The following is a 13,811-nucleotide window of genomic DNA, read 5'->3' on the forward strand; positions in this document are numbered from 1 at the left end:
AGGATAATTGAAATCACCTAAAAGGAAAACTGGTACATCAGGGTGACGAACCATAATAAGATTAACAGCATCACGTAGTTCATTTACAAAAGTTGGCGGTGAAGACGGAGGACGATAACAGATACCGAAGATAATTCGACGATAACAGCAAGTTACCGATACCCGTAGAATTTCAAGGTTACTAGTAACATTGATTAGAGAAGAGACCATGTCTGATGATACCGCAATCAATACACCTCCTCCAACTCTCGATCCTCTGTCAGCGCGATACACATTGTAAGCTTTGACACTTGAAAACAGTTCGTGATTAGGCACCTTCGCAGAAAACCATGTCTCAGTAAGAACTATGATGTCTGCGTCGCAAGTATCAATAATATGGCCTTAATTGTTATGTAGACAGAGCGGTGCCTGCTGTTGGTCGATCAACAACAGCTAAGTCGTCGTTCTGTTCCCTGCTGATGCCAGCAGGCAAGTCAATGCGCTCATCGCCGTGCGGAGGTACTATCTCAACAACACTATCCTGAATGGCATCATAAGTAAAACATTTGTTGTCTACGTATAGCCGGTTATAGCACAAACGGAACGGTGTTTGCATTGACCTACCATACTCGACCAGCTTTTTGCTGCCCACGCGGGTAGCCAAAGAAAAGCCTTCAGATATCGAAATACTACAACCAGACAGCAGTGACCTCGATTTTAATATTTTCTCTTTCGTTTTAAATGAGGAGAATTTGATTATAACAGGTCGCTGTTTGTGCTGAGAAAACCTTCCAATTCTATGCGCACGAGAAATATCAGCGCTTTCAACCACAAGATGGAGTGATTCGCGAAAAAAGTTAATCGCCGCCTTCTCGGTGTCCTCCCAAGTTTCCTGGGGGGAATTTTCGGGAAGGCCGTGAATGACGAGGTTATCCCGTCGGGAGCGATCTTCGTACTCATTCAGTCGTACACGGAGTGCTTCATTTTCCCGTTGAATGCTAGCGCTCGTTGTTTTTAAGCTCTTTTAGTTCACGTTAAACCGAATCAATCGAAGACGCTCTTTGTTCAACGGAGTCAAGGCGATCACTGACTGATAGACGATAGTTTCTTTTCAATAGATTCTTGGTTTAGTTTGACTTCTCCTGACTGATTCCATAAGAGTCTAAGACTTCTGGCCTTCATCAAGACTAAGTGTGCGCTGGTTTATATCTTGTACCAACAAAGGAGGTCATCAAGCTGCTTGTTAGGCTGCTTTAGATACTTAAATATTTAGATGCTTTTGTTGTGTCTTGAGTGAAACATCAGTGGGGGGCTGTGCGCGCGGGTGAACAGAGAAGTGAACAGGCAGCACCTTCATGCGGGGTCAGCGGGGGTTTCCCCTCTCATTTCTACAAACAACAACTTTATTAGGAGATGATGTATGGGGAGTTTCGTCGCCGGGGCCGATACTCTGCCCCCGTTGCTGGTAGTACGTGATGCGGGGAATTAACCTCGATCCTATCCGGGACCCGATCCGGGAATTAACCTCGGACCTATTTCTGCACAAATTTTGGGCTAATTTTAGCCCAAAATTTGTGCAGAAATAGGACTTTCGATTTTTGACCTGAAAAAACCCCAAGGGGTTAGGCTTACCTTTTTTTTAAGCCAAAAATTAAAAGTACTCAGATCGAGCTAAAAATGCGCAGAGGTACTCAGCAGGAATCGCCCTTTAATTTTAGCCCAAAATTTGTGCAGAAATAGGACTTTCGATTTTTACCATGAAAAAACCCCAAGGGGGTTAGGCTTACCTTTTTTAAGCCAAAAATTAAAAGTGCTCAGATCGATCTAAAAATGCGCACAGATACTCAGCAGGAATCGCCCTTTAATTTTAGCCCAAAATTTGTGCAGAAATAGGACTTTCGATTTTTGACCTGAAAAAACCCCAAGGGGCTTACCTTTATTTAAGCCAAAAATTAAAAGTGCTCAGATCGAGCTAAAAATGTGCACAGATACTCAGCAGGAATCGCCCTTTAATTTTAGCCCAAAATTTGTGCAGAAATAGGACTTTCGATTTTTACCGTGAAAAAACCTTTTTTTTAAGCCAAAAATTAAAAGTGCTCAGATCGAGCTAAAAATGCGCACAGATACTCAGCAGGAATCGCCCTTTAATTTTAGCCCAAAATTTGTGCAGAAATAGGACTTTCGATTTTTACCATGAAAAAACCCCAAGGGGTTAGGCTTACCTTTTTTATGCAAAAAATTAAAAGTGCTCAGATCGATCTAAAAATGCGCACAGATACTCAGCAGGAATCGCCCTTTAATTTTAGCCCAAAATTTGTGCAGAAATAGGACTTTCGATTTTTGACCTGAAAAAAACCCCAAGGGGCTTACCTTTTTTTAAGCCAAAAATTAAAAGTGCTCAGATCGAGCAAAAAATGCGCACAGATACTCAGCAGGAATCGCCCTTTAATTTTAGCCCAAAATTTGTGCAGAAATAGGACTTTCGATTTTTGACCTGAAAAAACCCAAAGGGCTTACCTTTTTTTAAGCCAAAAATTAAAAGTGCTCAGATCGAGCTAAAAATGCGCACAGATACTCAGCAGGAATCGCCCTTTAATTTTAGCCCAAAATTTGTGCAGAAATAGGACTTTCGATTTTTACCGTGAAAAAACCTTTTTTTTAGCCAAAAATTAAAAAGTGCTCAGATCGAGCTAAAAATGCGCACAGATACTCAGCAGGAATCGCCCTTTAATTTTAGCCCAAAATTTGTGCAGAAATAGGACTTTCGATTTTTGACCTGAAAAAACCCCAAGGGGTTAGGCTTTCCTTTTTTCCCATTTTTGGCAAAAAAATAAAAGTGCTCCGATCGAGCCGAAATTGAGCACAGATGATCTGCAGGAACTGCCCTTTAATTTCAGCAGGAAAGTGGGTTCGAAATCAGACCTTCGAATTTTGCCAGAAAAAACACCGAGGAGACTTTCCTTTTTCCCATTTTTGGCGAAAAAATACGTGCTCCCATCGAGCCGGAATTGAGCACAGATGATCAGCAGGAACTGCCCTTTAATTTCAGCGGGAAGTGGGTTCGAAATCAGACCTTCGAATTTTGCCATGAAAAACACCAAGGGTTTACCTTTTTTCCCATTTTTGGCGAAAAAATAAAAGTGCTCAGATCGACCAGAAATTGAGCACAGATATTCAGCAGGAGCTGAACTTTAATTCGAGCAGGTCATTGGGCACGAAATCAGACCTGCGAATTTTGGCCAAAACACCAAAACACGTACATTTCTTTATTAATAAACTTGATGCGTCTCCTAACAGTGGTCAATACGAATCATCCTTGTGGCTAAATTGGGGGAACGGTTAATTGATTAATACGTTCCACGTGACCGTCGTGACATTCAAAGAATCACGGTGTCCGTGACATGTGCTGCCGGGGCAACCTCTTCGACTCATCGAGTGTCGTAGACGCCAGAGTCGCTCGAATCGTCTGTCGTTCCCGCAGTCGTCAAATTGCAGGTCAAAAACAGCCCAGCCCAAATCGGGGGCAAGACCGCGCTCGATTAAGTTGCCAGAAGTGAGATTCGCCTGGAAAAAACAACAACTCAGCAGCTGCTTCGTTGGAGTACTTGAGATCATAGTCAATATATAGAAACACACACACACACACACACACACACACAAAATGTAAGCCCCTTGTGGGTGGAGCTAGCGAGTTGCTATACGTGTGAACGAAGTCTCGAAGTTGCTCATAAGACGTCGGTTCGGGTTGCTGGAAAAGTTGCCCCGTGCGAACGCAGCAAATGTTTATAGGTAGATTAGATAGGGATAGATGTTTATAGATCATCAAAATGATATGATATAGTATCATCATATCATCACATCATATTAGAATATCATGCATCAAAAACACAAAATTAAACAATATCATAAAGAACACAAGGTCCCAAGCAGCACAATGCACTGCCCAAGCAGCACAATGTACTGAAAGTCGAGTGCAACAGGGGTGGACGGGTAAGCGAAAGACCTTGAACAGACTCGTGAAACTAAAGAACATCGATAAGACACATACCGTCCACCCCTATTGCACTCGACTTTCAGTACATTGTGCTGCTTGGGTGAAAGTAGAGTGCAATAGGGGTGGACGGGTAGGTGCAAGTCCTTGAACACACTCGTGAAGCTAAAGAACATTGATAATACACATACGGTCGACTCCCACAGCACTCGACTTTCAGTACATTTTGCTGCTTGGGGACTGCAATAAAACTGTTATCATTTTGGTCTTTTATCTGTCCCTGATACGCAAACATGCGCTCGCTTGCTGTTTGAGGCAGATACGTTTTGTCTGCGACCTTTTCCTTCCAGAAGGCATCTGCTGTGTACCTCAGTCTACCCCCCTGGTGAATGCAGCAACGTCCGGCAATTAGATGCACCATCTCACGGAGTTTCTTTCATGCGGCATTCTACTGGCGATACCGTTTAGCGATTCGTTTCTTACGTTGTTCCCTGGATACGCTTGGAGACAGCCTTGAAAGGCCCTTCGTGTAGTTGCACTTTGCCTCTCATTATTGCGGAAGGAACCTTTCTAATCGAGAAGAGTCGTTCATCGCATTTTACTTCTGTAACAATAGCGTCTTCTTGACATAGAACTCCAGGGACGTTCTCACGTTTGAATACGGGGCCATGGCCACCAAGATGATCAACTGCTAAGGTTCACGTATGTAAGCGGAATAACTGACTATTTCTATGGGGAAGACGAATTGCCCCGACCTAAATCGTTCAAGCAGAATTACGAATACGTTACGCGAACTTTAAGTCCGGTGTGGCACTTTAACGCAGTTATTTTCTTGCGTTTTCTGAACTGAAGTTCACCGCAAGTGGAACCTGCTTTGAACTCGCTGATCTAGACACTGGTCTTCCTCACCTTCATGCTCATGGATTCCGGTGTGTCGTAGATGTAGACGTGTCTGACGTCTCGCCCTTGACTCACGGCGAAGATCTCTGGATATTGGATCGTGCGTGTCCGTCCACACACCTTAAACAACACGGAAGAAAAACATATGCGGACGATGTTCACGTGCAGGTACTGGTTGGATGCGTACAGAGGGCGCTGTCGTGACGCCTCAGTGTTATGTGCATCCATGTCAACCTGCATACCGTGTTTTACAGCCAAGGGGAAATGGACGAGCAGAAAAATCTGCCTCTCTCCGCGGATGATGTTAAGTACTGGGCCTCGTTATGTTGTTGTTGATGATGATGCTGATTGAAATTTCACCCAACGCAAAAAGGAGCGGTGAAAGTTCTACATAAATCTGCTGCGGATTCTCTGACAAATAACGTGCGCTCTCGCGAAAAACGATTTTTTGTTACTTGCACACCCTCTAGAAACCCCTCAACTCTTTCGCAGAGCTCGTAAGTGAGTGTGGCATGCTCACGTCACTCCGTGACGTATAGAGTACGCAGCAGGTAGCGCCGCGTCGTGTCCGTAGCGAGCGGGCGAATTTTCTCTGGAAAGGGAGACCTCGCGGCTGTTCATTACGCTTATCCGACGTCGCACTGATATTATCAGGTATGTCATGCCAGGAGACCGTGCCAGGTCTCAAAAGATCGCGCTGGTGTCAAGATTTTGAGAGCGCTCTTTGAAAAGTAAAATGCGCGGGGACAAGGTCCGCTCAGCGAAAATATTTTGCCTCGGATAGTCTGATTGAAAAGTGAAGCAGGCTTTCCAGGAGCGCTAAATGTCTTTCCATTGCTCCTTCAAAGAAGCCTCAGTTCGGTAAAAATGCTCCACAGACAACTTACGACGATGCTTGGTAATCAGCCTTCGCTATAAAATCGAGCAAAACAAGAAAAAAAAATACCGTCAGGCTGGTTGCCTTACTTGGTTGTAATTCTCCACAGTGAAGCCGACGGGTTTTTGCTCAATCACGTTGCTGCCGGTGTCGTTCTGTTCGACCGCTGAAGACAACGTGAAGGAAGACACCCCGCAGGTCATAGAGAGCATCAGGGTCTTGGGAATGGAAAGCAGACTCTGGAGTTGTTCCAGAGTTGAGGACTGGCGCATTGCGTGAAAGCCGGTTAAGAGTACGCGTGAAGCTGACGCGTGAAGACTAATGAAATGTGAAGACTCACCAACGAAGGTTTGTCTATTAGTCTGGGATTCTTCCACATCGTGCCTCCTGCCATGGCCTCGTGCTTGTCGATGTCCCAGAACGAGATGTGCGTTCGTGCCACCAGGATATCAACGCCCATGCTGCATTGGTTGGCAGTTCTTGTGCGTCAACGATTAACAACCAATAGTCAATCGCGTACCGAGCACGACACGTTACTGTTGGTATACCAGAGGGATGTCCTATACCCTTTCTCGTGATCGACTCGCGCAATGCACTCTAGGCCGGTGTGACGTCATCATTCACGTGACCATCAAGGTTGCGTTAATGCAGCCTAACGTTACTGTCTGTAAACATTTTTTTAATTTCATGTTAGCGCCGCGAAGCAACTGTGGCTATGAGAGGCGTAGAGACGTGGACAGATGGAGAGAGGACAGCAAGAAGGAGGGGGGACAGGGGGTTAGTATGCGTCCTGGGCCGACTTCAGGGGGAATTGGGCCGACTTTCGTCTGGAAAGTCTTCGAAAAACCCAGCGAAAACCTCAGAGAGCACAGCCGGTGACAGGATTCGAACCCGTGTCACCTCCCAGTCTCGGCATGGAAAGCTGTATCAGCTTAACCACTAGGCCACCGGAGCTGGTCGTCAGGGAAACAACGCGATTACTCTTATGTGCATCGCGTTGTGGTCACGTTTCGATCCTCACTAATTAGTTTCATCCCATATATATTCTTCCAGTAAAACAAGTAGGCTCGTAAATGCGGCGTGACGATGCCAATGACGGTTCATGCGACGCAAGGACACTTTGGACGAATTGGATTGCTTCGGAAGCTGTACCACGGCGAGTAAGAAGCACTGAGCAATAGTGTAATAGCGGTGCAAAAATCTCAACAACCGCAAAAAAAAAGAAGAGAGAAAAGAAATAAATCATGTGATATCTAAATGACTATACCTACGACATATGATCAAAACTGCTCGAACGATCAAAGGGACTACATCACGTGCTTGCCGTGATGCAGTCCCTTTTTACCCAGTGTTACATGTATCGCATGAAATGTCATAAGTAAACTGAAACTGAAAACAAAATGGTGATTTTGCCATGGGCGACCGCTTGGGGGAGTGTTACGAAAATTGGAGGGTTTCGGGCACAACGGTGCCTAACTGAGGTATGGTTGGCACGTCCTAAGATCGTAACACCGTAACCGCGCACGAGAAAAGGACAAAAGGGTATGGCGCATGCTTATAAAGGTAATGCCACAAAGGTAACTGTATACCAGCAGATAACTATCAGCAGGCCATGCATCTCGTTGCTGCCGCAAGAGATTGAGTACTGGTCATCGCTTCCTTATAGCTTTGTTATCTACAGGAAGGAGCGGAGAGAAGGAATTGCGTTGCCTTGATAGACATGCGTCATCTGAAATTAAAACTTATCAAGCTGCGAGTCGTGTTGTCACCATAAGATCATCCCCGGGCGGGGACATGGAAAAACTTCGGAGCTTCTAAGGCGTCACGTTAATTTGCTTAGCAACCAGGGCTCACCGTGCAATCTCTTCAAGGAGACCGGGAAGGTTTCTAAGCTGAGCCTGTTTGGTCATCTCCACCGCAACGGCGAGGCTGCTCTTCAAACCCGGACGAGACATGGCGTAATTTCTCTCCATTTTTTTCAGCAGCTGAACAGAAAATAATAATAATAATAACAAGGGATGGGACGAAGAACTTTCCTTAAGATGTTTCTCCCTCCGTAGCACTGAAACATTTTCGTTGTAATGTCTTTGTCAACCAAAGTCGAAGCCAACGATGGGCGAAGAGAGTACAAGTCTGCTCCCAGATTAAGTTCCCAGGACGACACAACATTAGAGCAATCAGTTTCAGCAATTAATGGGCTGTCAAATACATCTTTATCACTGCAGGAAGAACTCCCTCTCCCTCTTCGATGGCATGATAGTCTCTGTACACGTGTCACCACCTTTACCAATTAGCGGGACTTCCCCAACCTCTCTCTCCCCTCTGTTTCTTTTTTTCTTTTTTGTAATGCCCCTTTACTGTGGTTGTGTTATGCGGGTTGCATCGCACCTACAATATCTCTGGAATACAAAAAGATTCCCAAAAGAGTAAAAGGTGTTAGAAGAAGCAAAAGGAGACATATTTGGGAGGCCCTGCTGATAGAGGTAGTGACACATACGCTAGTACAGAGTGTATCATACTACCGGAGAGGGAAAGGGAGTTCCTGCTGCAGCGATAAAGATGTATTTGACACTCCATCAAACTGTTGAAAAGTGAGTGCTCTGTGTTGCGTCATCTGTGTTCGTCTTTTTGGCGCTTTTATCGTCAAGGGATTGTACAGGCCGGGACAAAAGTCCCGGCGACCCCTAGCGGCCGCCGGAAGCGGGTGTGTCCACTGCATACCTGGGTAAATTACTTCTAAAATGTAATTAAATTACATTACTCCAGTTGGAATTAAATTAAATTACATTACAATTACTTCGAAAAAGTAATGACATTACTAAGTCATTACTGCAAAGCTTAATCACACTCCCCTATTTGTCTCTTGTACATGTCAGGGTGCCACGTATGACGTATCGTTCCGCAATGTAGAGACAAAGATGACACAATGTATCACGGCAACAGGAAGACTGTCCGGAGGATGGGGCCCGCAAACAATGATTCTCCAATGCCGCAAACCGTTAACCTGAACACTGGATCTTTTTGTAAAAAGTGTTGAGTAATGTCAGTAAAATTACTGCCCAACTGTAATTAAATTACATTACAAATTACATAATGTCAAAAGTAATGCATTACGTTACAAATTACCAGAAAAAAGTAATGCATTACGTTACAAATTACCAGAAAAAAGTAATGCATTACGTTACAAATTACCAGAAAAAAGTAATACATTACTATAATTTCATTACAGTAGTAACATTACTACCCAGGTCTGGTCCACTGTTTCGGAGGAGTGGAAGAGTGCACTGTAGGCAACACACAGCGGCGGCTTCCACTTCCCAGGTACACCCAAGCGACGCCGGAACTACCACCGTGTGTCGCTGACGGCGCACCCTTCCACCCCTCCGAAACAAGTGAACTCACCCGCCTCCGGCAGCCGCTAGGGTGTCGCACCGAAGAAAAAGTACGTCGCTCGTGTGTTCCGTAAACGTTTGTCCCAACCTGTACCGACAGGCACCAAATGGATGTTTTAGCGAACTATTCGTACGACACCACGCAGACCTACAATTGCTCGCTTTATATGATCTAAAACCTACTGTCCACCGGTGTACTCCCTGTCAGTGACGAGACACTGACGTCCAACGGGCCACTTACCGGTAACAGAGTCCGCATGCGGGCCATGTGCCCAAGAATCCTGGCCGTGTCTCCGATAACGTTGAGGATACCGTGGTGTTGCACGTTGCCGTTGAAGAGGCGAGAGAAGGCATTGTTGCCGTACACTGTCTTTAGAGCACTCTCTAGTTTCTCCGCATAGCTGGAAATAGGTCGTTGTGGAATAAACAGATGACAACGCCCTCTCCCAGCGTATCATACAGAACCATCACACGTTATCTCTTGTACAACCAAACGCAGTTAAAAAATGAGTTAGCATTAAAACTTGCAATGAAAACCCTTTGGGAACACCTCTTCACGAGGCTACACAACCCTTTAGCGACCCTTCACAGACGCTACGCAACCCTCCACACGACCTTACACAACGCTAACGCAAGACAGCATCCTCAGCCTTTCGGGCTTCCTCAGATTCAGCCTGGCAGCGCCCTCGCGCAGTCAGCCTTATTTCGCCGCCGCCCCTCCGCACAGCTTTCATAACCCATAGCGCGCCCCGCTCTTTACGCGCCCTCTCCTTTTCTCCTTCCCCCTTCACTCACCGCCACGCCGCGGCTACAGACAAACCACGCCGCGATTCCGGCGTACCGAGGACTCTAATGCTGACGCATTAAAACGAAAAACAGTTATGAAGAGAGCTTTCACTGCTCCTTTTCCTGAACGTACTCAACGTGGAAGGAGACTCCGTAGGACGTCTTCTTTGCTCCAACAGCCTTGGCCGTAAAAAGAGGGTAGCACTTTCCGTACTCCGTGGGAGTGAAGCTGAATTTGCGGCCATTATAGGCGACGTGGGTGTAGAAGAGGAAGTCGCACAATCCATCCGGATAATTCACTATGGCAACCTCGACATTCCCGGTCACCGTGCATAACAGCAGTTCCTTCTTCGACGAGGAGACGGCGTCCGTCGACAGCTGAACTGCACGGTCGTCGAGCAAAAATGTTTGCCATTTCAGGTGTGCGCTAAGAACCTTGACTGCGGTTCAGACTCAGCTGCTCAAACAAGACGACTGAACTCTGGAACCTCAGACGACTACGATACCTTCTGCAGATGGTGCTGTTTGAAGAGCACCAAGAACGCGCCCCGGTCGGTAGTCGCCCGTTGGCTTCGCACCGGAGCCTGTGGTTCAAAGTCTGTTCCCTTTATGTCCTTAACAGGACTGCTGTGAGACACCTTTGGAGGAATTCAGGGAACTGTCTGGCTCCGGAAAGTCGTCGTCGTCCTCTGTGACAGACCTTCCTCGCAGCCTTTCATCATCGGTCGTGACGGCTACAATCCAGAGGTCGCCCACAGTAGGATTGGTGTCATAGTCTGCCCTGGCTTCCGCAGTCCCGTCACCGCCTTCCGCGCCTAAGGCGAGTTGAAGTAAGTCCGGAGGTCAGTGTCACCCCTATGGGCTTTCCAGTTCCAGTATGGCGCGGTTCGTAGTTATAAATTCATGAAGTGCAATACACGCACACTACTGCCCATAGGAACATGTGACGTCACCGAAAGAGCGAAAATAGAAAAGCTCGTTCGTTGAAAATGTATGGCAGTCGGGCCAGGTGCGTGACGTTATATTGAAAGCCTCTCGAGGCCCTCTCCGTCACCTAGAAGGTACCCTTACCTTCCATGGGATTCAGCACATAGTAGACGGTCGCTACAAGGCCCAGGCAAAGTGCAAAGGTCAGCACCATGGCGGAGATGCAAGTCTGCGTGGTTAGCCATGGGCTGCGGAAAGAATATCATGTATATAGACTTCGCTAGATCGCTCGAAGATGCGGTGACATATTCCTTTCTTGGCGGTTACACGCTTCGTGCATATCTTCAATGGTCATTGGATATTTGGTTTCAAAGGTTATTGAAGTCTGCGCGTGTGACGGGGAAAGCAACGAGGGTTGTTCAAAAAGTTACCTAAGCCTCACCCAGAAAGAAGAGCGGAACATTTTTGTTGTTGTACCACACTACCACTTGTTATGCCCTGTTATAACAGTTGTTATACCATTGAAACACCCTGGTCAAGCGGGCAGCGTCTGTTGACAAGGTCATGGCTTTTGTTGTTGTTTTTTTGGGGGGGGGGAATCTGAAGGCATAATCGTGATACACTACCTGGAAAAGGAAAAAACTAATAAGGGAGTGTATACTATGCGTCAGAATGAACACATCTGAAGGAAGCAATCAAGTCGAAACGCAGAGGGCAGGTGTGATCTCGCTCTAAAGCAACGCGCCCGTTCACTCAGCTCAGGTTGCAGTAGCTGACTGTGGTTTTGAATTGCTACCCCATGCCCATTAGCTGCCCCTGCCCCTTACCAGACTTAGCTCCATCAGACTTCTATCTGTTTCCTAAACTCAATTCCCACCTATGGGGTCGCCATTTTGGAAACAATAATGTAGTCATATTTTGGTCAGTGTTTGGAGGACGTGGACGCCACCTTTTTTCGTGATGGGATTGCAATGCTTAAGCGTCGTTGGAGCAAGTGCATTGATGTCAAGGGGGACTATATAGAAAAATTGTGGAAAACTTGATGACAATTGATGTTCTGAGGCTAGAACACAATCTCCGGGTTGTAAACAGTCACCTCAGAGCACACGAGAGACCGAAGGAAACCGTCACGCTCGTGTCAGAGCGTCGCACGTTCAACTCACGTTTCCCGACGTCGACAAGCGACGTTTCCTCGTTTTTCCTGAGAGGGAGATCAGGCATACTCTCAACATCCGTCATCTGCTCTCCTCGTGTATTCCGTCGAATAACAGTGAAACTACACCAGCGAGCTCAGCAAGCCAACACGTTACCGAATGAGCTTACCCAGAAAGACTGCTGTTTCGCACGCGATATGGGATGACAAGAAAGGTCAGCTTTTCTAGAATCATGCAAGTCATATATACCTACCGTTGTTCTGAAAAAAAGGAGGAGGAGCAGTTTAACCGTCTCGAAAAGCACCCGCCAGCATGACGTACTGCCCCAACGCAGTCTTGACTAAACGAGAGCCGGTATTGCCTGCTTCAATGAATCATTGCAGACAACTAAGTTAGAGATTCACGGATGTAGTTCCGTATCGGGACCACTGGCTTTTTTTTTAAAGAAAAAGAATAAAAACAAAAATCAAACGCTTTTACGTGAAAGAGGAGCTAATTAGAAACGAAATTAAACAGGAATGAGCCTCGTATATTGCGTAAAACATATAAAAATTAATTTTTATCGCCGGTTCCTTGAAGGCGATCTGCCATCTTTACTGAGGACCTTCTGATCTAACCCAAGGCACAGTCTCGACGCCCGCTCCGCCTAGTGCGTGCCTGGGGGGGGGGGGGGGGGCACTCCCAATTTGTAGAGCGTAACTTAGACTAACCTCACTAAAGTGAGGTGATGGAGTGAATTCAACGACCCTACCTCTTGCAAGATGGCAAGTTTCGAATCCGTTAGGCTTAGCATTCCTGTGTTTCTCCTGCGCCAAAAGTGGATCAGATGGGGTTGTTGAAATGCATATAAAAAATCTGCTAACCCACAGAATTTCATGCATTTTTAGATTCATTTACCTTCCTAACCCTTTCACAAATTTTTAAAAATGAGTGGTCCCGATACAGAGCTACACCCGAGATGGTGCTTAACGTAAGAACAGCAAGGCAAGAACACAGCCTGGGAATTCGGGTGGCTACAGGCCTGCATTGGGCATGTCGTACTTGCCTCTGTCAGTGCCTGCGTTACTGAAACCTTCATCTGTGTCTTGCGCTGTGAAAATGTAACTATTAGTAACGACGGTATCATGTCCCCTTTTTGGCGAATGAGATTCGGACAGCAAGCAAGCCTACTGGACTGTTGAAGAACTGTCGCTGAATCGTTCCAGGACATGTTCAACCGCGAGCTGCTGTTGCCACGTCTAGGATCTCGTGCACGACGGGTACCGTTACTCGTACCGCAGAACACGCGTTAGTGGCTAGGCAGGAACCTTCTTGTGCTTCTTCTTCTTCTTCTTCCGCGACGACTCTTCTTCTTCCCTTATGGCGAATTCAGGTCATTTCAACGCAACGCGGCCTAGCGATCGGAAATTGCTCGCGATGAATCACGTGACCGTTGCAACACGAATATGAGTGCCAGAAATCTAACGCCTTGAGCCACTTAAATCACGCTACGGGCATGGCGGTCGCTCGTCTTCGGACTTCGTCGTCTGCTAGTCCACGTGAAGTTTGAACTTTCATATGCGGGCCCTCTACACCCTTGCAGTCCGGAATCCGGATGTGACGGTACCGGATGTAATGGGGCATCCCGCTGCCCCAATCGCAAATTCCGATACGCTCGTAAAGCGCCCCGCAAACGCATACGAGATTGATTCGCTTTGACCAAGCGAACATGACTGATTTTGCTAAAAAAAAAAAAAAAGAAAGAAAAAAGAAGTTGCCACGAAATGACCAGACGTATTCGCCATTAGTTCCTATTGTATGCTATT

At 46.4% G+C, this 13,811-nt stretch overlaps 1 protein-coding gene across 1 annotated transcript; it reads right to left on the reverse strand.

Annotated features, from left to right (window-relative positions):
• Window positions 1-3,231: 3,231 nt before the first annotated feature.
• On the reverse strand, window positions 3,232-13,095 carry LOC135396878 (uncharacterized). Its single transcript, XM_064628098.1, has 11 exons — window positions 13,052-13,095; window positions 10,997-11,100; window positions 10,564-10,740; window positions 10,432-10,509; window positions 10,059-10,308; window positions 9,381-9,540; window positions 7,602-7,732; window positions 6,088-6,208; window positions 5,837-6,010; window positions 4,880-4,990; window positions 3,232-3,543 (listed from the first exon to the last, which is right to left on the reverse strand). The coding sequence occupies exons 2-11, from the start codon at window positions 11,064-11,066 to the stop codon at window positions 3,319-3,321; spliced, it is 1,497 nt and encodes a 498-aa protein (XP_064484168.1). The 5' UTR covers window positions 11,067-11,100; window positions 13,052-13,095; the 3' UTR covers window positions 3,232-3,318.
• Window positions 13,096-13,811: the final 716 nt, after the last annotated feature.

Source organism: Ornithodoros turicata, chromosome 6 (genome assembly GCF_037126465.1).
Source record: "Ornithodoros turicata isolate Travis chromosome 6, ASM3712646v1, whole genome shotgun sequence".
Lineage (NCBI taxonomy): Eukaryota > Metazoa > Arthropoda > Arachnida > Ixodida > Argasidae > Ornithodoros > Ornithodoros turicata.

Excerpts from the sequence above, each read along its gene's own strand:
- LOC135396878 (XM_064628098.1), bottom strand. The coding sequence starts at position 11,066 with ATGGTGCTGACCTTTGCACTTTGCCTGGGCCTTGTAGCGACCGTCTAC. Across the intron at positions 9,541-10,058 it reads GGAGTCTCCTTCCACGTTGA|CTATGCGGAGAAACTAGAGA; the intron begins GTACGTTCAGGA and ends ACCTATTTCCAG. Across the intron at positions 6,209-7,601 it reads CTCCTTGAAGAGATTGCACG|CATGGGCGTTGATATCCTGG; the intron begins GTGAGCCCTGGT and ends CAACCAATGCAG.